Source organism: Saimiri boliviensis, chromosome 1, assembly GCF_048565385.1.
Source record: "Saimiri boliviensis isolate mSaiBol1 chromosome 1, mSaiBol1.pri, whole genome shotgun sequence".
In the NCBI taxonomy this organism is placed as follows: domain Eukaryota; kingdom Metazoa; phylum Chordata; class Mammalia; order Primates; family Cebidae; genus Saimiri; species Saimiri boliviensis.
Window position 1 is genome coordinate 24,151,903 of NC_133449.1, and position 25,073 is coordinate 24,176,975.

The 25,073-nt window shown below is 36.4% G+C and overlaps 1 protein-coding gene across 5 annotated transcripts in view; it reads left to right on the forward strand.

The window, feature by feature from the left end:
- The window catches only part of NCOA1 (nuclear receptor coactivator 1), a 139,683-nt gene that overhangs the window by 17,992 nt on the left and 96,618 nt on the right, over nt 1-25,073 (forward strand). For all 5 annotated transcript variants that reach the window (XM_010345776.2, XM_010345777.3, XM_010345778.2 and 2 more), the window contains exons 2-4: nt 8,222-8,327; nt 15,770-15,936; nt 23,630-23,727. In XM_010345776.2, the coding sequence (XP_010344078.1) occupies nt 8,239-8,327; nt 15,770-15,936; nt 23,630-23,727 (354 nt within the window). In that variant the 5' untranslated portion in view covers nt 8,222-8,238. The remainder of the gene's footprint in view (nt 1-8,221; nt 8,328-15,769; nt 15,937-23,629; nt 23,728-25,073) is intronic.

Consider the following 25,073-nt stretch of genomic DNA (forward strand, 5'->3'; position numbering starts at 1 on the left):
TAGTATTTTATAGAATCAGTGAAATAAGATTAAATGGTGTTTTGATTTCTAAAAATTCATTGATTGCTTTGAATCCATTTATTTGCTTTTGCTTTTTATTCTTGGCCATAATGGTTAAGACACTGACAAGTCATTTATGGTAGAAGCTTATCAGAGCAGGATCTCTTCTCTGGACCGAGGATAACTACCATCTGAATTCGGGCCCCTGGCTTTGTGGATTTTGAGAGAATTTTTGTTTCCAGACATTTCAGAAAATCCCTGCCCATTCATTAGCTTCAAAATATCTAGTATTCAACAAAAATTAGGCATGCCAGGAAACAAAAAAGTATGGCCCATATACAGGAAAAATAACAATTAGTAGTATCTGTCCTTAGGGGGCCAGACATTGGACCTATTAAACAAAGAAGAAAATGTAGATAAGTCGAACTTTACTAAAATTAAAAACTTTTGTTCATCAAAGAATACTATAAAGAAAATGAAAAGATAAACCACAGGATTGGAGAAAATCATCTGCAAGTCATATATCTGACAGGGGTCTAGTATCCCGAATGTAAAGCACTCTTATGACTTAATAAAAAGACAGCTTAACCCAACCCCAAATCCTACAATTCAATAGCAAGAAAACATGTAAGCCAGATATCAAAGGACCTGAAAAGACTTTTCTTCAAGGACGACATAAAAATAGCCAACAGGTATATGAAAGGTTCTCAGATTCATAAAAAAAATTAAGGAAATGCAAGTAAAAGCTGCTATATCACCTTACATCTATCAGCTATTAGGATAGATGTTACAAGTTGAATATCACTTATCCAAAATGCTTGAGGGACCAGGATTGTTTCATATTTTGGATTTTTGTGGATTTTGGAATATTTGCATTATACTTTTCAGTTGAGCATTCAAAATCTGAAATGCAAAATGCTCCAATGAGCATTTCCTTTTAGTGTTATGTTGGCATTCAAAAATTTTTGGATTTTGGAGCATTTTGGGTTTGGGATTTTTAGATTTGGGATGCTCAATGTATATAAAAAAGACAAAAGATAACAAGTGTTGGCAAGAGTGTTAAGAAAAGGAAACACATGTACACTTTTGGTAGGAACTTAGAATGGAGCAGCCATTATGAAAAACAGTATAGATACTCCTAACGAAGTTAAAAATAGAATTACCATATGACCCCAGCAATCCCTTTTCTGGGTATATACTCAAAAGAGATGACATCAGCTCATAAAACTATCTGCACTCCCATGTTGATTGCAGCATTATTCACAATAGCTGAGATGTGGAAACAATCTAGGGGTTTGTCAGTGGACAAATAGGTAAAAAAGCTGTAGCATATATGTACAATGAAATATTACTTAGCTGTTAAAAGGGAGGAGATCCTGCTATTTGCCAAATAAGTCAGACACAGAAAGAAGAATATTACATAATCTCATTTATATGAGGCATCTTTTAAAACAAAGTGAAATATACAGAGATAGAGAATAAAACATTGCCATACTGGGAAAAAATGGGTAGCTATAGGAGACGATGGATATGTTCATTTGTTTCGTAATAATAACCATTTTACTACATATCCGTATCTCATGACATCATGTTGTATGTCTTAAATATACACAGTAAACTTTAGTTTTTAAAAAACAGGCAAAGGACCTGAATAGACACGTCTCTAAATAAGATATACAAATGGCCAGTGGTGTAAGAAAAGATGCTTGGTGTCATTAGCGATTAGGGAAATATAAATCAAAACCATATTGAGATATCATTTCACACCCTCTAGGATGGCTATAATTTTTTTAAAGGCAGGAAGTTGTTTAGCAAGGTTGTGGAAAACTGGAACCTTTGTATATTACTGTTGGGAATTTTAGATGATGTAGTTACTGTGGAAAACTGGTTTTGACAGTTCCTCAGAAAGTTAAGAGTTACTGTATGGCCCAACAGTTCCACTCCTAGTTAAATGCTCAAAAGAATTAAAAACATGCCCATATAACCGTTTGTATATAAATGTTCACAGGAACATTATTGATAATATTCAAAAAATGAAAACAACCTAAATATCTATCAACTGGTGAATGGACAAACAAAATATGGCCTCTCCAAACATGGGGATATTACTCAATTATTAAAAAGACAGTGAAAATCCTAAAGTCTCTATCCTTCCTTAACACATGAGAAAGATTTTGGTTGCCATTGAAATGAAAAACTAAAATGAAAACTTATTTCAAAGACCTTTATAAATCTGAGGACTCCAGTTTGAGAAACATTTTTTATGGAAATTAGCTAGTTCAGAGCTTTATCATGTTTTTCCTGTGTGATGCCCTTTATACAACTATTAACTTGGGGAGGTTTAGCTTTTAGAGTGTCCTTCTCATGTACACGTACACACACACACACACACACACACACACACACACACACACAGACACACACACTTCTTTGTGCTCATTGACTGCTAAGCATTTTAAAGTATATTATTAGAAATGTTTATTAACTAATTGATGGGTTTTTTAAAATTATGCCGTTCTCAGCTAAATCCAAGAAATGTATGACAGATTTCTTGTGTAGAAATTTTAAAATCAGCTGAATTATAAGGCACTGTTCTATTTCTTCAGCCTTCACCTATTTAGTTTAGTCTGGTACATTTGAACAGAGATAGAGTTTCTAGTTCCTAAAACTACTATCTAGAGATTGCATAGGATTGGGTATAATTTAGCAATTCTTTTTAAATCAACAGGGTACTTTTACTTAGAAACTTTACCTCTTTTTAAAGGGCGATATGCAAATTGGTTTCCTGAAACCAAATTTTCTTTTCTTAATGGTCCTTATTTAAGTATCCTAACTGCCAAATGTAGAGCCATTCTACATAAATACAACTGTAATAGTTTTTCCTCATCGGAAGTTTTACATTGCTCTGTGTATTGTGTTTTGTAAACAGAAAGCAGTTAATTCCAGAATCATACTATCAGCAAATTGTGGGTGAGTCTCATAGCTCTTCAGCTCTTGGCTCTTATTTCAGTAGGCCAGCCTGTCTGGCTGCTGTTGAGTTGTTTGTTGTTGTCTCTCCCCAGCCCCAGAATCTCAGACATAGCAGTTGTAAATCTCCAGCCAGTAGTCCAAGGGTAGCACAGTATGGGAATATTGCTTTAGATCCAGATTTACTTATTACTGAAAATTATTCAATCTATGAGATTATATTATTCAGATCATATAACTGCAGCATGGCTTGGGTCTGCAGTACTATGAAGTATCACAGGTTTTGTGTTTTTTTTTTTTTTTTTTACAAACTAATAGATCTTTACTTTTTCAAAATTAGAAGAAACATTTCCTAATTTCTAGGCCAAGAAGGCAGTTTGCTGTTTTTTTCCCATTGAAAGTAAGACAGTAAGGATTTCAAGAAAGTTCATGTTTCTCAATTATAAGAAATAATTTCAAAGATTTTAAAAATATTTTGGGAAATATTTAACCGTAAAAACTTAACTATCTTTGTTTTAGAAATGTCAACTGTCATATTAGTAAGATAGGTTAATTTTTTTTAAGTTCATCACCTATTTATTTAGCTTCTCTATCTTTTAGGTATTTTGTTAAATATTAAATATACAATAAAAATATCTATAACTGGCTTTGAGTTCACAATCCCAAAAGGGAAACAAAAGAATTATATCTTATAGCACATTATAATAAAAAACATATGCCCAGGATTATTTTGAGAACAAGTAGAATTTCAGATGGGTAAAGTTTTACATGGACGTAACCTAATTTCATCAGAGGCGGAAAAGATGGCCAGCTAAGGAAACAAAAAGGGCCACCTGAACATGAAGCACGTGTTAGCTAACTCTTTGCTTTTGAATCTGGGCAAATCCTAAAGTCTTATCTTTCAACTTCCTTGTTCAGCATTTTCTTCTCTCCTTTGTTTCTACTTTTGTAGAAGAGTTTAGAATTGATGCTTCATTATTATAAATTTATTGCATTATTTCATTTTTATATTACTGAAATTAAATGACTTCTTTACTTATATGATATTTGGTTAACCTTTTTTATGCTCTGTGAATCTCCGCAGGAAAAGAAGGTATATATTTTGTTCCAGTAACACAGTGAACCAATTACATTTATTTTGTGTTTGAGTTTTAGAGTGGATGGTAACAAAACCATTGTTGGTCTCTTGACTTTCTTGTTGCAAGTCTGGTGTATTTGCCTTGCGTTGGGGTTGTTCACCTTAAACTGTAAATTTTGCAAAGGCTAACTAGGTTTCTGTATTTTCCTTATTGTGTGTTCCTTCCTCTCCAGTCACCCCCATGGAAGGTTTAATACATTGTTTTTAAAGATATTAATGTGTAATGTAGTTCCTCTCATTTATCATTAGTAGAAATCTGAAATTTAAAAGGGTGTCATATTTTATACATGTTTAATTTGCGGTGACAGTGGGATACCCAAATGGAAATGTCCAATTTACAAGTGGACATTCAGATACCAAATTACTGAGATGAGAAAGATTGTATTTATCCTTCAGAGGAAGTCTTAGAATATAAGTCAAATCCTGTCGTCCTTCTGTTGTTAATCCTCCAGTGACTGCCTCAGTCACTGGGACTTAAAGTCCTTACAATGACTTTAAAGGCCTTACATGGTATACCCTCCCATTATCTCTCTGACCTCATTGCCTACTCCCCCATTCCGCAGTTCTAGCCATGCTCACCTCTTTCATGTTTCTCAAAAAGCAGTTATGCTCCTGCCTTAAGGCCCTTCTACCTCCCCCTGCCAGAAGCACATTTCCTCCATATATCATTCTGTTGGCGCTCTCCCTTACCTCCTTCTTACCTTGGCTCATATCTCTCACTTTTTCAGTGAGTCCTTTCCTAACTATCTTACTTGCTTCCCTTCCACTTCCACATAATTAAGCCTCTATTTTTTGCCTTATTTTTCTCCATAGGGCTCAACACCTTTTAATATACTATAAAATTTCCTTTTTCATTTTATGTATTGTCATCTCCCTCACAATAGAATGAAACTTTATTAGGACAGTGATTTTGTAAATTTTACTCATGGCTGTATCCCTAGTGCCTAGAACAGAGATTGGCATATGGTAAGAGCTCAGTAAACATTTGTGGCTAATTTAAATTGGTCTGCTCCCACACTGAGATCAATTTAAAGTTTTTTAGCTAATATTTACCTTTTTGTCTAATATTTAACTTTGCTGAGAACATGAGATATTACCAAGGTTTTTAAAGTCTTTTCTTGAGGTTGAAGCTAAAGTTAACATATATAATCTATATGCTTATATATATATATATACAAATGATATATATAACTTTATATGTAGATTACATTGTAATACATAATACATGGCATATATAATCTATGAACACTTGATTGGACCGTCATTTAGTAACTCATTCACCAGATTCTGTAATAGACTCACACAATAAGTGAGAGCTGATGCAAACTTTATATATTATGTTTACGAGGTTGGATATTGTCCTATGGATAATGAGGATTTAATAGACCTACACTTGGTAGCCTACTCCTGTGGGTCTACAGAGGATAAACTTAAGGAGGATAAGACTGGAAACAGGGAGAAGCTATTTGGGAAGCTATTTTAGTAGTCCACTAAGAGTTAAATGAAAACCTGAATTGAAATATTGGTAAAGGAGAATATGAAAAGGGATGGATTTTGGAAATACTTGAGAAGTAAAAACTGACAAACCTTAGTGTTTGCTTGCATGCAAGATATGAGAGAAGAGGCTAGAATGACTGCAGTGTACCAACTGAGACAAAAAATACATGAGTAGAAAATAGGTTTAGAGAGAGACTTTGCCCAAGGTCAGACAGGTAGTGTTTAATCCAGGACTTGAACAAGGTTTTTCTGGCCCCAAAACCCTGGGGTTTTTTTGTTTGTTTGTTTTTACTTTTATTGCTATTTTTAATTGATGCATAATAATTGAACATATTTATGGAGTACAGTGTGATATTTTGATACATGTATACAATATGTAATGATCATATCAGAGTAATTAGCATGTCCATCACCTCAATCATTTTTCTTTTCTTCATGTTGGGAACATTCAAAATCTACTCTTTTAGCTATTTGAAAATAAATTTTTGTTATTTATATTTACCTACAATGCTATGGAACACTAGAACTGATTCCTCATATTTAGCTGTACTTTTGGATCTGTTAAACAGCCTCTGGCTATCTTCTCCTCCCTGCATCCTTCCCAGCCTGTAGTAACCACTATTCTACTGTCGACTTCTATGAGATTAACTTCTTGAGTTTACATGTGAGTCAGAGTATGCAATAAATTTGTTCCCCTATGCTAGGCTTATTCCACTTAGCATAAGCCCTCCAAGTTTGTCCATGTTTCCATCAATGACAAGATTTCATTCTTTTTTGTGGCTATATGGTATTCCATTGTGTATATATACCACATTTTCTTTATCCATATATCCATTGATGGACACTTAGGTTGATTTCATATCTTGACTTATTGTGAATACTGCCATGTAAATATTGGAGTGCACGTATCTCTCCAACATATTGATTTCATTTCCTTTGGCTATGTACATATTTTTAGGATTTCTGTATCAGATATATAGTAGTTCTATTTTTAGTTTTTTTGAAGAACCTCCATGCTGTTTTTCAAATGGCTACACTAATTTACATTCCTACTAAAAATGTGTAAGATTTCCCTTTTCTCCTCATTTCTTCCCAGCATGGCAGCCCATCCTTTTAACTACCATGTTGCAGTAGGCAAATCTAGTTGATTCCTTATCAGGGAAATGAGACCTTGAAAATGACATTTAAGCAGGGATGCTTTTGCTGCTGTTTATAGGACAGATTAGAAGTGAGAATGACAGGAATTGAGAAGCAAGATTAAAGGATCTGGCATTAATCTAGAATTAGGTATTTGGTTCCAAACAAGGATTATAACTGTATCTGGGAATGAAGAAGGAGGAGACAATCTTGTCAAGGAAAAATCAGCAGGATTTGGATTCCAGTTAGAAATGAGTAAAAAAGAATAATAAAAAATGATAAGATTGTAATCGTAGAAGCTGGAATTTTTCATAAATAGCACTTCTAATATGGAGAAATTGAAAATGTGCCATTTTTGGTTGCGTGAAATAATAAGTTTTTGATTAAAATTTTAGGAATTATTTGTGCACCAAAAAGATATGACAGTCACTGGTCTTCAGAAAAGGGCTAGAAGCAGAGTCAGTTTTAGGGAAAAAGGTTTACTTAGACATACCAATTAAAGCTATGTGAGAGATTCTCAACATAATAAAGTTTCTCAGCATGGCTGCTAACATACAGTGCTGTCGTTTAATAATTTAGAACGTTAGGAAAAGCTAAAGTTTCGCCCATTTAACAAGAATTGTCTTTCCTTTTATGAGGATAGATGAAGTAAAAGAGAACGGTGAAGTATGTTGTTTGGCACTAATAAAATCCAAACGGTAGTGATGATTGTAAGACAAAGGATAGGGTTCTGAGTTTCATTAGGGATTATATGGAGAATAATGGTTGATGAGGGACAGATCAGCAGGGATCTTTAAGTGCAGTTGCTAACTGGTACAACATGTGAGAAACCTGGCTGGCATGCTAGGGGGAATGACTTTGTGTTCTCTGGCATCTATACCAAGGTCCTAACATAGACTAAACATTTGATCTTTGTTGCCTGACTACGTAAACAAAAGGTTAGGAGTATAGAACTCAAAGCGTAAAGTACAATTCAAAATCTAAATCTAGTTTATCACTTTAACTTAATTCTATATGTATTATTTATCTATAAATATAAAATCCCAAACGTTATGAGTAAAAGTTATTTTAAATTCTTTTGAAAAGCAGGTTCTAAATAATAAATGCAAAGAATAATTTATCTGACTCCAGTTCAACATTCAGCTTTTACATTTACACATAAAAATGATTTTTTTTCTCTTTGGAAAAAAATCTCAGTATCTGTTTAATTATTCTAACCACGTTTTCATCCTACTTGGTTGTAACAGTTTCACAAAGGATTATTAATTTTATTTTACAGATATAGGAAAGGAAATATAGAAACACTATCTGATGACCTCTGTACTTTTATATAGATACTAATGTTTTTATGATGGCTGTAATTATCTATGCATTAAAATAGCACAATTTTTAGAAATTTTCTAACATAGGGGAGCTTCCCTACCTTTATTTGGTTGGAGAGGTCATAAGGGTAGATTTCTTACTGTTGTTCTTCCTGTTTAGGTGTGAAGTTTTTCAACATGAGTGGCCTCGGGGACAGTTCATCCGACCCTGCTAACCCAGACTCACATAAGAGGAAAGGATCGCCATGTGACACACTGGCATCAAGGTAGGAACACTCTTCTTAGTCTATTTTCGGTAGAGCTGCTTTATTACTTTCACTGCCACTTCACAGCTTTTGTTTAATCTACCCCAAGTTTAGTGTCTTTCTTTGAGTACTTCATACTCACCATGTTCTCTTCCTTCCCCCAGGGTCTTTGCACATGCTTCTCCCTCTATTCAGTATCCAGCCTACTTCCTCTTGATTTCCTTTAGTTAACACCTACTCATCCTTCAGATGCCAGCTTAGTCATTACATCCTTAAAGGGAGCCTTCTCTTCCTTCCATAACTGTTAGATCAACTTACTTCATTCATGTATCTGTCTCAGATGTTTTCATAGTCATGATCCATAATTGCAGATTTTTACTAGTTTGTGTGATTATTTCATGAATTCCTCCTGGCTTCTCCGATAGACTCTGAGCTGCCATTTGGTAAGGAACCTTGCCCATTCTTGTTCATCATTGTATCCTTAGTTCCTAGCACAGTGTGTGGCTTATATGTAAAGATTTGTCAAATGAATATATAAATCTATTATACATCTTTCATTGCTGTCATAGAACATTATGGCATTAGTGGAACTAAGAAATACCGGGATTTTAAAAAATTATTATTGTGTAGTTAAATATTTGGATTATTATAAGAAATATAACCACCTTGAATGAGCTAAAAGAGAACTAATGCTAAGGAGACCCTCACAAAGGCCACTTAGAGAAGAAACCTCAAATGCCATACAGATTTAAATATGCATAGTTACATTCAGTCCTATTAACTTTTGATTAGTATTGCATTAACATGAATATACCACATTTGAAAAATATGTTTTTCTACAAATATATTCCCTAGGTACTCATTTAACATTCGATTTAAAAAGAGCAGCTAGCTTCCTACCTGAGAGCAACTTCCTACAATGAGTGGAGATTTTACTCCATTCATCTTCCAGAATTTAGAGGAAAGTGTTTCAGACTCCACACTATTGACATTTTGAGTCAGATAATTTTTGTTATAGGGGAGCTGTCCTGTATTTTGTAGGATGTTTAGCAGTAGCCCTGCTTCTACACACCACATGTCAGTAGCATCTTAGTTGTAACAACCAAAAATGTCTGTAGACATTGCCAAATGTCCCCTGGGGCCAGGGAAAACAAAGTCACCTCTAGTTGATAATCACTCATCTAGAGAGTAAAGCTACAGAAGACTCGTCTGTCTTTGAATTACATGCTTCTTTCTCATGGGAGGGAAGAAGAGAGGATTTTAACAGGAGAACGCCAGGGCTCCAGGCTCGAGAAAGGGAAGTGACCATTTCTCTGACTCAGTTCAGAGAACTGTTAGAGAGAGACAATAATCTGAGTACTCATAATCGCAAATAAGTGTCCAGATGCAGGGAGGAATGTTGAGATCAAGATACAATCTAGAAATGTGCTGTCAAAAATTAATGCTCTTGTTAATATCTGTATATAAAGTCAGTCCTTAAAGGAAAAGATAAGAATAAATAAACCATCTTTTGCATTTTTTTTTTCTTTTTGAGAGACAGAGTTTCACTACATCTCCAGGCAGAAGTGCAGTGGCGCGATCAATCTCGGCTTACTGCAACCTCTGCCTTCCGGGTTCAAGCGATTCTCCCGTCTCAGCCTCCCAAGTAGCTGGGGTATAGGCATGTGCCACCACACCCAGCTAATTTTTTGTATTTTTAGTAGAGATGGGGTTTCATCATTTTACGCAGGATGGTCTCGATCTCCTGACCTCGTGATCTGCCCGCTTCTGCCTCCTAAAGTGCTGGCATCACAGGTTTGAGCCACTGCACCTGGCCACATTTTATTTTTTATTTGGGGAAATTTTTTAAATATATAAAAGAATATAGACTGAGAAACTATATATAGCCAACACAATGTAATTGATACTGTTTTATCATATCACTGTATTTTGTTAATATTTGATCATATTTGTATAATCCTGTTTAAATAAAAGTAATATATTAACAAATGAATTGTTTTGCTTGTAGTAAATTTCTCCAATCTATTTTAAATAGTTATATATACACACAAAGATATCTTTGAGCCATATAGAATATTTATTAAATTTACATAATTTATATAATACTATATATTTTCTATGCTATACTTTTTTCAACATGGATTTTGAGATTTAAATATGCATAGACGTATTCAGTCCTATTATTAACTTTTGATTAGTATTGCATTACATGAATATATCACATTTGAAAAATATATTTTTCTACAAATACATTCCCTAGAGATAAACAGCCTGTTATAAATTTTCAGTGTCACAGCCAGCCCTGCAGCAAACATCCTCACACGTATCTCCTATTTTTATACATAGGAGTTTCTTTGGCTAGGCACAGTGGTTCACTCCTGTAATCCCAGCACTTTGGGAGGCCAAGGCAGGTGGATCACCTTAGGTCAGGAGTTTGAGACCAGCCTGGCCAACATGGTAAAAACCCATCTCTATTAAAAAAAAAAAAAAAAAAGACCAGATGTCATGGTGGGCACCTATAATCCCAGCTATTCAGGATGCTGAGGCAGGAGAATTACTTGAACCCTGGAGGAGGAGGTTGCAATGAGCCAAGATTGCACCACTGCACTCTGGCCTGGCCAACAAGAGCAAAACTCCATCTCAAAAAAACACAAAGTTTCTTTAATATCTATGTAAATTTTTATGTTTACTAGGTAAGTACCACATTGTTTTTCAAATAACAGGCATTGAGAATTCCTCTTTTCCCACATTCTTACTAATACTATTCTCTTCTCATTTTAACACTTTGCCAATCTAATGGGTGTGGGGTTATAGTTTTAAGGGCATTTCCATGATAATTAGATAAATTGATCATCTTTTTTTGGTCTTTTACTCATTTATATTTTTCTCCTTTGTGAATTTCTTGGTTGTATCTTTTGCTTATGTTCCTGCTGTGTTGTTTGTTCTTTTCTTTTTAATTTCTAAGACTTATTTAAAATTTTCTACTTACTAACCTTTTCTTGCTTATAATTGATACAAGTATCTTTTTCCAACCTGTTGGTTAACGTTAATAATGATGTCTGTTGACATACAAAGCCTTAGGTTTTCATGTGTCGAGTGTTTTAGGGTCTTGTTTAATGATTTTTCTTCTACTCTAAGGCTTTAAATACATTTTTGTATGTTTTCTTCTAATGCACATTTAGGGTTTTGATTACTCTGTAATTTATTTTTGCTCATGGTGTAATGTAAGGACCTAATTTATTTATTGTGTTTCCAGTTATCAGTAATAACATTACCCTTGACTGGTTTTGCTGTTACCTTTTATTATAATTCAAGTTTCTGTATATATAGAGATCTGGTTCTGAGCTTTTTTTTTTTTTTTTTTTTTGAGACAGAGTTTCGCTCTTGTTACCCAGGCTGGAGTGCAATGGCACGATCTCAGCTCACTGCAACCTCCGCCTCCTGGGTTCAGGCAGTTCTCCTGCCTCAGCCTCCTGAGTAGCTGGGATCACAGGCACGCACCACCATGCCCAGCTAATTTTTTTGTATTTTTCATAGAGACGGGGTTTCACCATGTTGACCAGGATGGTCTCGATCTCTTGACCTTGTGATCCACCCGCCTCGGCCTCCCAAAGTGCTGGGATTACAGGCTTGAGCCACCGCGCCCAGCCTGAGCTTTCTTATGATACTTGCCTTGATATGTGATGGAGCAAGTCATTCTTCTTTGTTATTCTTCAAATTCATCCATTGTGCTGAATCTTCTTATGTGTTTTATCGGTTTATCTGTAGATGCTCTTTGGTGTTTTTGTGTACATAACATCATTACAAATATAAAAGTTTCACATCTTTTTCTCTTCTTTAGATATCTTAAAGATAATAATCTTCATATTTGCTTTAAAAATACTTGAAAGTACCATCTCCTTGAGGTTTATAACTGAAATATGGGCTTCAGCTTTAACAAAATGATGTGTAATTTTGAAACTGAGTTTATATATGATACCACCTTGTAATGTCTCTGTCCTTACAAACATATATGAATTCATTAATCATAAAGAGCATCTGTTAGATGTTGTACTGGACCGAGCATAGAAAGTCAACACCAAGACAAAATTATGCCAGTTGCAGGGTTGATTGCCGGTGGCCATGGAGGACTCGCGTTTTTCCAACCCGTGGCCCCGAAAGGAGGGTGACAAGACCTTTTTATGCCCACCTTTGGGGTTGAGAGTGTGAGGCGGGGGTGGAGGTGAAGGGATTCAGACATTCTGAGGGACAGGGGATTCCGTAAATCACTTCCCGGGCAGGGAGGAGGGTGCGGGTCTCCAGACATTCCGAGGGCTGGAGGACTTGTTGTCACTTTGTTACCTAAGTGGCTTACAGAAGTCAAGATAAGCGTTAGTTTGTACATTGACTGAATTAAGGTAGAAATAACAGATCTTAGTCACTTATTACAAGTTGCAGGAGCCAGGATGGAATTAGATTGAGCTGCTTGTCCTGGTCATTACTGGTAAGCAAAGGCTAGCAATTCTGGCAGTTACTGATAAGAGAAGGTGATCAGCTTTCCTGGGCATTTTGCAGAGCAAACTAGCAGTTTTATTTACAGACACCAAGGCCAGCAGTTATTGTGAGGAGAATGGGGCAGCCGTTAGAACTTACCTTAAAAACAGCTTTTACTTTTATAAAATGGCGTTGCTTAGGTTCTAACTTTAGGCTAGCTATGTTACATTAGACATCAGGGTATTACAAGTATTGTACACAGATCCTTGGACAGGAGAGTTTCTCAGCAACTGTTTGGTGGGCTGAGATACCTCATATCTCCCTTCTGCTACCTCTTCTCCATTCATTCATTTTTCTAGAAGGAGGATTAAAACGTTAATCTCAAAATTATAGGTACCTGTGTTTATACTTGTTTAACATTTTCAGTTCAACTCAAGTACATATTAAGTGCCTATTCTTCAGCCAGCATCATTTGCTTGATGTTTTAAGGATACAAGAGAGGGTGGGCGTGGTGGCTCACACCTGTAATCCCAGCACTTTGGGAGGCTGAGGCAGGTGGATCACAAGGTCAGGAGTTGAGACCAGCCTGGCCAACATGGTAAAACCACATCTCTACTAAAAAAATAAAAAAGTTAGCCGAGCATGGTGGCATGCACCTATAATCACAGCTATATGGGAGGCTGAGGCAGGAAAACTGCTTGAAGCTGGAGGTGGAGGTTGCAGTGAGCCAAGATCACGCCACTGCACTCCAGCCTAGGCGACAGAATGAGGCTTCATTTCTGTCTTTAGGGAGCTTACAAATCTGGTCATGCTACTCATTCTTCTTAAACCCTTCTGGGCTCCTCATTTCCCTGAAAATAAATAATTATAATAAAAATGATAATAGATAACATTTACTGAGCTAAAAGCATATGCCAGGAACTCTGCCAAGCATTTTACATGTATCCTCTTTTTTAATACAAAACCCTGGGAAGTAATGTCATTATCCCAGTTTTACAGATAAGGAAATTGAAGCTTAGAAAAGTTAACTTGCCACTAAGTGACTTGTCCAAGATTGTATGGCTAGTAAATGACAGGAAGCTTGGGCCTGTGCCTTTTTGTTGTTGTTATTAAGAAACAGGATCTCATTCTATTGCCCAGGCAAGAGTAGAGCAGCACAATCATAGCTCACTACAACTTCCAACTCCTGGTCTCAAGCAATCCTCCCACCTCAGCCTCTGAAGTAGCTGGAACTACAGGCTCACACCATCACTCCTGGCTAATTTTTTTTTTTTTTTTTTTTTTGAGACGGAGTTTCGCTCTTGTTACCCAGGCTGGAGTGCAATGGCGCAATCTCGGCTCACCGCAACCTCTGCCTCCTGGGTTCAGGCAATTCTCCTGCCTCAGCCTCCTGAGTATCTGGGATTACAGGCATGCACCACCATGCCCAGCTAATTTTTTGTATTTTTAGTAGAGACGGGGTTTCACCATGTTGACCAGGATGGTCTCGATCTCTTGACCTCGTGATCTACCTGCCTCGGCCTCCCAAAGTGCTGGGATTACAGGCGTGAGCCACTGCACCCGGCCTTTTTTTTTTTTTTTTTAAGAGACAGGGTCTTGTTGTATTACCGAGGCTGGTCTTGAACTCCTAGCCTCAAGCTATCCTCCTGCCTCTGTCTCTCAAAGTTCTGGGATTACAGGTGTGAGCTGCTGTACCCAGCTGAACCTGTGCTTTTAAGCAGTATACCATGCTTTTTATCATGGCATGCAAGATCCCTTGGGATCTGATCTTGACCACATCACTTGCCCTTGTCTCTTATCATCTGTAGTTTAGCTATACTGAACCACTTGTAGGTTCTTTATCTTGGTATTTTCACTCTTACTTTATACCTTTGAAAAAGTTGTGTTTTTTTTCCTTTCAGAAAACCAGCCTCTCCCTACCACTAAGTTCATGCATCTCATTTTCTAGGTCTAGAGATGTATACTTTTGTAGTGTTCTAGTCTTGTCGAATAGTATTATAATGGCCTGTTTTCTTTGTTTTCTAAATAATTGGGAGCTACATCTTATTTATTTGTTTATAATGATTTTTATTGCTGCTTATGAAACAAAGAGATACTTGTGACCAATTTTTCGTATTATATTAGTTTGATAATAACAAAGTTTCAAAGTCATGCTTCACTGTCTTTATATGTGTCACAAAACAAATTGCCTGATGACTTCGCTAAATGAACCAGGGCTAATGACTGGAAAGCAAAAATGAATCATAGTCATTCAATACATTTGGTATACTTTTTTTAAAAAAGTGCTACCTGTACTGTATGCACTGTTATTCCTTGTTCTCATTATTTTTCTTTAAAATAAATTGTTTGATTTTGTTTATTGCATTTATGGGAACTTATAAATAGTTTTTTAAATATTTCTTTTAGGACACAGCTGTACACAGAATACATTGTTCACTGCACCTTCATTTCTGATTATTATTAGCCTTCTTATTTTGCTTTTGAATGGATACTTTTTTGATGAGGATCAACGAATGGTTTAATCATTATAAGAAATAAGAGGTTATCAGATTTCTGATTATAACTTATTTGAATTCTGGTATTGTGTTCCCTGCTTAATTTATAACCGTTATTTGTAAATTTAGATTTTTCTATTTCAAGAAGTTATTCATAATATAAAGTAGTTCCAAATCCAACTAACGTATTTATTATGTTTACTTTTAATATCTAGTAATTGTTATTTGAAATATTCAAGGTATATATATGATTGGAGAAATACATCTGTTATAGCAGTCAATTTACTTTATATATTTTAGCCAGAATTGTTTTCTAAACTTTGGTATTTTGTAGTATCTGCTTTTTAGATGTGAATTTATGTCACTTTCTAAATCTAGTTTTATATTTTCAATAAAAATAAAGATCTTACTAAATGTGTAAACATTAGATATTTGATCAGAGAAGGAAATATGGTGATACAAATGTACACTAACTGGATTTTCTTTGTGTAACAGCACTGAAAAGAGGCGCAGGGAGCAAGAAAATAAATATTTAGAAGAACTAGCTGAGTTACTGTCTGCCAACATTAGTGACATTGACAGCTTGAGTGTAAAACCAGACAAATGCAAGATTTTGAAGAAAACAGTAGATCAGATACAGCTAATGAAGAGAATGGAACAAGGTAAAAAAAATGGCTGTGTGCTTTGTTATTAAGACATTTATAATACATGATTTTACTTTTTTATTATTAAGAAATTACATTGAACATTATAATTTTATATAGAAGTGTCTTTAAGATCCTTTTTATTTTAGAGAGTGAACCTGAGAATCTTCTTGTTGAAATGTCTTAATAAGTTAACTCAAAACCTGGTTGTTTTAGGAGATTATGGACTCAATATCATAGGGGATTGAGTCAGAAGACACAAGTTGTGGAGTTTGGCCTGAGGCCCTCACATAGAGTTCTTTAGGACAGTGAGAGTTCTTTTCTTTTTTTTTTTTTTAATTTTTTTTTTTTTTTTTGAGGCAGAATCTCACTCTGTCGCCCAGGTTGGAGTCCAGTGGCACAATCTCGGCTCACTGCAACCTCCACCTCCCAGGTTAAGTGAGTCTCCTGCCTCAGCCTCCCTAGTAGCTGGGATTACAGGCGTCTACCACTATGGCCAGCTAATTTTTGTATTTTTAGTAGAGATGGGGTTTCACCATCTTGGCAAGGCTGGTCTTGAACTCTTGACCTTGTGATCCATCCACCTTGGCCTCCCAAAGCGCTGGGATTACAGACATGAGCCACCATGCCTGGCCAATGGGAGTTCTTTAGGACAGGAACTCTATGAAGGGAAAAATCTCTCCACTTCTTTGAGGAAGTTTATCTCTACCTGGGCTCCTCTCTGAAAAAAAACCTGATTTTTTTTTTTTTGAGAAAGAGTTTCACTCTGTCACCCAGGCTAGAGTGCAGTGGTGTGTAATCTCAGCTCACTGCAACATCTGCCTCCTGGGTTCAAGCGATTCTCCTGCTTTAGCCTCCTGAGTAGCTGGGGTTACAGGTGTGCACCATCATGCCCAGCTAATTTTTGTGAAAGAGACGGGATTTCACAATGTTGGCCAGGCTGGTGTATCTTTAAGGTTCATATTTATACTTCCTATGTTTACTGGGAACCCCATACCATCAAACTTTTTGCTTGCCTACCATAAACAAAGGCAAAGCACTTTAAAGAAACAATCCCACAAGCTGACCCCATGGAAGTGCCACAGAAAAAGTACTTCTGAGGGTGATTTTACACTGCAAAGTTACTTAACATATGAAGAAATAATCTAGAGTAACAGCACAAATAACAGAATGACTGACCCCAGAGAACTTCAGATTATTAGCATTAAAGTTTTATAATTTTAAGTTCTTAGAAGCTGGAAAACAGTGTAGTGACAACTGATTTAGCCAGCAGGAGAAACTGTACTGTAAAACTGCAGAGGGGAGCACCAGCAAGAGGCTCTATGCCACCCTTCCTTGCTTGATCTCAAAACACTAACAGCCTAGCTCATACTCCCTAAATTGAGGGTGGCAGGATTCCTCTGGGTATACTGAGCAGTCAGAGGGCAAAGTCATGTGGGGATGATCCTCAAATGAAAAAATTAGCTCCTTATCTTGCCTCCACTCCTCACATAACTTCCAGCCAACTATTTAATGTGAACAAAAAGCCAGGTATTGGAGGAAAATCTGTAATATAAAAGAGAGCAAACCAATCAAACAAACAGAAAAAAGGGAACTCGGTAAGCAGAGACAAGGCAGGGAGCTGAAGAAAACTTAGAAAGATACCAGTCCTTCGGAGACATAAGGGATGGTATTTCATAATAAAATGAGAATAATTGCTACAAAACGAAACATTCAAAACCAGAAATAGCTTTTGGAACTTAAAAACAGGATGGTTGGAAAAAATTTTACCTCTTTACCTTGTTTCTGCTCTGCCTCGTCACACTCTCTGCACATACCAGTTACAGACACACTCTGCCCCTGATATTTACACTTTGCTGTTCTCTTTGTCTGGAATACTCTCTCTCTAGATATATACATGCTTTATTCACCCCTTTCATGTCCTTGCTCAGATATATCTTTCGAGTGAAGTTGTTCCTAACTAACCTATTTGAAATATTTTAAAAAGCAGGAAACAAAATCTGTACATCTTTTTACACCTTCCTTATTTTCTCTACAGTACTTTTTCTGACATATTACATATTTTATATATTATTTGCCTGCCTGCACTAGAGTTCCACAAGGGCAAGGATTTTTGTTTGTTCATGACTATATCCTCAGTACCTAAAATAGCACTTGGCTGGGCCGGGCACAGTGGCTCAAGCCTGTAATCCCAGCACTTTGGGAGGCCGAGGCAGGTGGATCACGAGGTCAACAGATTGAGACCATCCTGGTCAACATGGTGAAACCCCATCTCTACTAAAAATACAAAGAATTAGCTGGGCATGGTGGCGCATGCCTGTAATTAATCCCAGCTACTCAGGAGGCTGAGGCAGAAGAATTGCCTGAACCCAGGAGGCGGAGGTTGCGGTGAGCTGAAATCATGCCATTGCACTCCAGCCTGGGTAACAAGAGCGAAACTCTGTCTCAAAAAAAAAAAAAAAAAAAAAAAAAATAGCACTTGGCTACATAGTAGGCTTTCAATGCATACTTGTTGAATGAAGGGATGAGATTTGAAGAAATGTCTTAGAAAATAAGCAATGGAAAATGAGAGAAAAAATAAGACACTTACAGGATTAGTTCAGGAAATCTAACATATGATTAATCCCAGAAAAAGAGAATAAAACAAATAGAAGGGAAGAAATGATAAGAGAAATTATACCAAAATAATGTTCTCAGAACTAGAAGAATATTGGTTTCCAGATTGAAAGCCCTCATGTAGTGCCCAGTGCAGTTGTTGAAAAAGAAAGATAAAGAAACTCATACTAATGCACAATTTAGTGACCATTTCAGAACATCAGGGAGAAAAACAAGAGAGAAGAAAAAGCAGGTCTCACACACACTAGATTGCTTTCAGAATAGGTTCACATTTCTCAATAACAGCATTGAAAACTAGGATTCTAGGCCCAGAATTCTGTGTTCATCCAGTTGAAGTTATGAGTGCCAGTTGGCCTGTTCAGACATTCAAAGTCTCAAAGGTATTACCTCCTATTAAACCTGTTTCAGAAATCTCTGTCATATCCAAGATAGTAAAGCTAGAAAGAAGCACAGATCACTCAGGGAAACTACGGAATCTTTTAATCTTAAGAAAGGTAAAAGGAGCCCCAGAATTACAGTTGTGCAGCAGCCTAGAAAATAGCCAGTCACAGTTGGAGCAGGTGGATAGAGGACTTTAGGGCATATTTCCATGGGGCGGGGAGTAGGTGGGGGAAAGCAACACATAAGAGTATCTGCCAGTTGACTGAATCGAGATGAATTTTTCAGCTCTGGAGGGGAGTTTAGGGTTGAATTAAACTACACAAAATCTGAAACAGTATAAGAAATGTAAATTATAACACACACACCTTGGCTCCCTTATAAAGTATGTGACCATAGTAACATAGATATTAAATATTGGTTACCCGAAAAAATTGTTAAGACTATACCGAAAGTATGAGAAGAGGAGTAATTTGTGTAGCAAGTTGGTGTAAGTATGTTAAATTCTTACCTTTCATGATAGCATGATAGATTATGCCTAACATGGACAAAATCAGGTTATAGCAAATTCACGTTACTAAGAAGTATGAAACTTATTAATTAGAATATAGTAGAACAAGTAGAACAACACACCCAAAATACAGTGGTTTTAAACAGATAGTCTAGAAAAGTGTCAGGGATTGACTCCTTCCATCCTTTTTGCTCTGCCATTCCTAGGGTATTGCCATTATCCATGTGGTTAGACATGGCTCCCTTGTCCATGTCCCAGCTGACAAGAAGAAGAAAGAAACAAACAAGAAGGCATGGTTCTTTCCCTTTACGGATAAGACCCAGAAATTGCATGTCACTTCTGTTCACATTCCCTGAGGCCAGAAACTAGTCACATAGCCATTCCTACCTTAGGTTTTTCCTAAAATGTTAAATGTTTTGCACTTCACACAAAAATTATTTAATCTACTTGAACTTGATAGTTTATGTTTGTTAGAACTTGCTTAAAAACAAAAGCCATCCTTACCTTCATGTAATAAAACACATGAAATGATGAAGGAAATGTATCTCAAAATGAGAAACTCCTGCACCATAATAATAATAAGATAACCTAATTAAAAAATAAGCAAAGACCCTGAATAGACATTTCTCCAAAGAAAATGTACAAATGGCCAACAAGCACATGAAAAAGATGCCCTATATCATTAGCCATTAGGGAAATGCAAACTAAAATCATAGTGAGATACCATTTCACACTCACTAAGATGGCTGTAATCAAAAAGACAGATAAGGCTGGGTGCTGTGGCTCATGCCTGTAATCCCAGCATTTTGGGAGGCCAGGGTGAGAAGAGTGCTTGAGCCCAGGAGTTTGAGACAGCCTAGGCAACATAGCGAGGACCTTATCTCTACAAAAATTTAAAAATTAGTCAGGCACAGTGGTACATGCCTATAGTTCCAACTGTTCAGGAGGCTGAGGTGGGAGGATTGCTTCAGCCCAGGAGTTTGAGGTTGCAGTAAACTATGATTGTGTCACTGTACTCCATCCTGGGCAACAAAGTGAGGAGTGTCTTAGGGAGAAAAAAAAGGGGGGTAATAACAAGTGTGGGTGAGAAATTGAAAGCCTCACATACTTCTGATGGGAATGGAAAATGAAGGAGCCACGTTGGAAAACAGTCCAACAGTTTTTCAATTAGAGAGTCTAGAGTTAAACATAGAGCTAGCTATCATATCCAATAATTCCACTTCTAGGTGTATCCCCGAGAGAAATGAAAACACATCCATACAAAAATTTGTACATGAATGTTCACAGCATTATCACAAATGGCTAAAAAGTAGAAACTACCCATATGTCCATCAGCTGATGAACAGATACATAAAAGGTCATATACTCCTATAATGGACTATTATTAGGCAATAAAAAGGAATAAAATACTGATCAATATTTCAACATGGTTGAATCCTGAGAACATTATGCTGAGCCAAAGAAGAAGCCCAATCACATGTGACCACATATTGCATGATTCCATTAATAGGAAATGTCAAGAAAAGGCAAATTCATTAAGATAAAAAATAAGCTGGTCATTGCCTCAGGCTAGGGGTATTGGAAAAATGGGGAGTAACTGGTAATGAGAATGGAGTTTTTGGTGGGTGATGAAAATATTCTAAAATTGATTCTGATGGTAGTTGCACAACTGTGAATATACTAAAAATAATTGAATTGTGTGCTTTAAATAAGTTAATTGTATGTAATATAAATTATAGCTCACAAAAGCCATTATTAAAATATTAAGTGAGATAATGTTTTACACCACAGATCTGCAAAACTTAAAAACTATGATATTGTTTTTCAGTGAGGATGCAGAAAAGCAAAACCAATGTTACAACCTCTTTGGAGAGCAGTTTGTCTTATATTAATACCTAGTAATATAAATTATGCAGACATTACGATCCTACAGTTTCACTTCTAATATTTATCCTGAAGAAACTGTGACACATCTACAAAAGAGGAAATACCGAAAATAGTTTATTATAGCACTGTAGTTATCAAAAGACCTGCCAGTAGGGGAGTAGAAATCAACTGTGGATTACTGTATCAATGTGGTTAAATCTCAAACATGATATTAAGTGAAAAATGTAAGTTGAAAATGTCTGTACGTCCCTTGGTATCTGTAGGGGGTTGGTTCCATGACCTCCCACTGATACTAAAATCTGAGTATGCTCAAATCTCTGATACAAAATGGTGTAGTAGCCGGGGGCAGTGGTGTATGCCTGTAATCTCAGCTACTTGGAAGGCTGAGGCTAGAGGATTGCTTGAGCTTAGGAGTTTGGGGCTAGCCTGGGCAACATAGCAAGATCCCTCTCTCTTAAAAGAAAACAAAACAAAATAAAAAATAAAATAAAATGGCATCATATTTGCATATAATTGGCGCACATCCTCCCATGTACTTTTTTTTTTTTTTTTTTTTTTTTTTTTTTTTTTTTTTTTGAGACAGGATCTCACTCTGTCACCCAAGCTGGAGTGCAGTGGTGTGATCTTGGCTCACTGAAACCTCCACCTCCCAGGTCCAAGCAATTATCATGCCTCAGCCTCCTGAGTAGCTGAGATTACAGATATGTGCTACCACACCCAGCTCATTTTTGTATTTTTAGTAGGAGACAGGATTTCACCATGTTGGCCAGGCTGGTCTTGAACTCCTGACCTCAAATAATCTGCCCGCCTTGGCCTCCCAAAGTGGTGGGATTACAGACATGAGCCACCTCACCCAGCCCATGTACTTTAAATAATCTCTAGATTATCTGTTATAATGCCTCCTACAATGTAAAGGTTATATAAATAGTTTTTATACTGTATTGTTTAGGGAATAATGATGAAAGAAATATATGTGTTCAGTACAGACACAATTTTTTTTCAAATATTTTTGATCCGTGGTCAGAAGAATGTGAAACCCATTAATTTGGAGGGCTAATGGTATACATAACTATACATTCATATAAACTTTAAAACACAAAACAATCATATATTGTTTATGAAATTATACATATGTAGTAAAAGTATAAAAACATGCTTAGAATGATTTTGACAACCTCAGAATAATGGTTATTTCTGAAAAAAGGAGGGAGGGCAGGGCTTTCACTGTATTTGCATCATGTGTTTATTTAAAAAGAAAAAATCTGAAGCAAATGACATTAACATCCTAAAATCGAATGGTGGCTATATTAATATGTGCTGTTATTTTCTGTATGTTTTGGAATACTTGAAATCCTTCTTTTTTTGAGACATGGTCTCATTCTGACCCCCAGTCTAGAGTACAGTGGCACAATTATAGCCCACTGCTGCCTCAAACTCTTGGACTCAAGCAGTCCTCCTACCTCAGCCTCCTGAGTAGCTAGTATTACAGGCATGTACCACCATGCTTAGCTAATTTTTAATATTTTTTGTAGAGATAAGGGTCTTGCTGTGCTGCCCAAGCTGTTCTCAAACTCCTGTTCTCAAGCAGTGCTCCCACCTCTGCCTCCCAGAGTGCTGAGATTATAGGCTTGGGCCACTGCACCCAACCCTGATGAAATACTTCCTGTTTTAAAGTGAAAATGTGAATTTCTATGCTCAATAATACCATATTTGGCTTTTGGTTAACTAGTCTGACAGATAAGAAACTTTTATTATTTAAGTATAATGCTGCTTTAAGATGATGGGATATGCAATATCACCTCACAAAAGAACTCTATATTACTTAGCAGTTGCAGTTTTATCAATCAGAGCATCGTAGCATGAATGTGAAATGTTAGTGAGTTCATGGAGGCCCTCAAAAGGAAAAATTATATTTTCATTCTCCCTTCAGTGGTACTTGATCAAATCAGAAAAAGAAATAGAAAAATTGAGGAAATAATTATTCTTTTACAACTTACCCATTTCTTAAAACTTTTGTCATAGACTTTTTAAAAAGGCTACATTTATAGCATTTTTCTCATTGTTGAAACACTGGATTTAGTATTCAAATCTTCATGCTACTATGTATTAGTTATATAATTTTCACATACATTACTTAACCTTTGTGATGTTCCATTTTATAATCCATAACATGAGTATAATTAAGGAGTGTGAAAGTGCCTAGATACTGACTAAATGTCATTTGAATTTGAAATTTGGTGGATCTATGTCTTCATAAACTTACCTTTATGGAAATGAGCCCTTTTCAGATATGTGATTTTTTAAGTTTCCTTTTTACAGAGAAATCAACAACTGATGACGACGTACAGAAATCAGACATCTCATCAAGTAGTCAAGGAGTGATAGAAAAGGAATCCTTGGGACCTCTTCTTTTGGAGGTAGGTGCCTTCATTGACTCAGAAAGTGATTAAAATCTTTGTTGTAGCCAATTCGGTTTTTTATTTTGTTTTGTTTTTTTGGGGGCAGGATCTCACTCTGTCACCCAGGCTGGAGTGCAGTGGTGTTATCTCGGCTCACTGCAACCTCTGCCTCCCAGGATGCCTTGGATATAAGGCATTTTAAAAAATTAAAATTATAAAACAAAGTATAGAACTTTTAATAATTATTTTATCATGAAAAACATTTGACATTTGTTACTGTTTCAGAATCAGAAGTGAATAATGAATATAAGAAATTTTCATGAAGGCCTTCTTTTTTTTGGGGGGGGGCGGGTGGGGACGGAGTTTCGCTCTTGTTACCCAGGCTGAAGTGCAATGGCGCAATCTCAACTCACCGCAACCTCCGCCTCCTGGGTTCAGGCAATTCTACCTCAGACTTTTGAGTAGCTGGGATTACAGGCACGCACCACCATGCCCAGCTAATTTTTTGTATTTTTAGTAGAAATGGGATTTCACTCTGTTGACCAGGATGGTCTCGATCTCTTGACCTCGTGATCCACCCGCCTCGGCCTCCCAAAGTGCTGGGATTACAGGCGTGAGCCACCGCGTCAGGCCCTCATGAAGGCATTCTAACCAGTGAGATGGAAAACTGAAGCTTACTGTATGGCTTTGCCTTTTATTTCTGCAGTGGTTAGGCCTAGTTGGGAAAATAAAATACTAGAATTACTTAGCTAACTAGTGTTATATATATGTATATCATAAAATTTTACTTTTGAGCGAAGGATCCCTCATTTTATTGCAGTACATGATTTTCTGCAAAGTTTTCTGAATAAAAATGTTTAAATTAGATGGGTGCGGTGGCTCACGCCTGTAATCCCAGCACTTTAGGAGGCCGAGGTGGGTGGATCACGAGGTCAAGAGATCGAGACCATCCTGGTCAACATGGTGAAACCCCGTCTCTACTAAAAATACAAAAAATTAGCTGGGCATGGTGGTGCATGCCTGTAATCCCAGCTACTCAGGAGGCTGAGGCAGGAGAATTGCCTGAACCCAGGAGGCGGAGGTTGCAATTAGCTGAGATCACGCCATTACACTCCAGCCTGGGTAACAAGCGAAACTCCATCTCAAAAAAAAAAAAAAAAAAAAGCTTAAATTGTTTATATAAATATTCTAAGAGAATTACTATTTTAGCTGTCAAACTTTGTAATGTAAAGAACTTTTAAATTTGAATGACTTTGTAATTACTGTGTAATTTTCACCTTTGCATTTTCTATCTAATCTTTACTCCTTGCATTCTCAATACATATGTCTTATTTTCAAGCATCCTCATTACTTTAAGTGCTTTG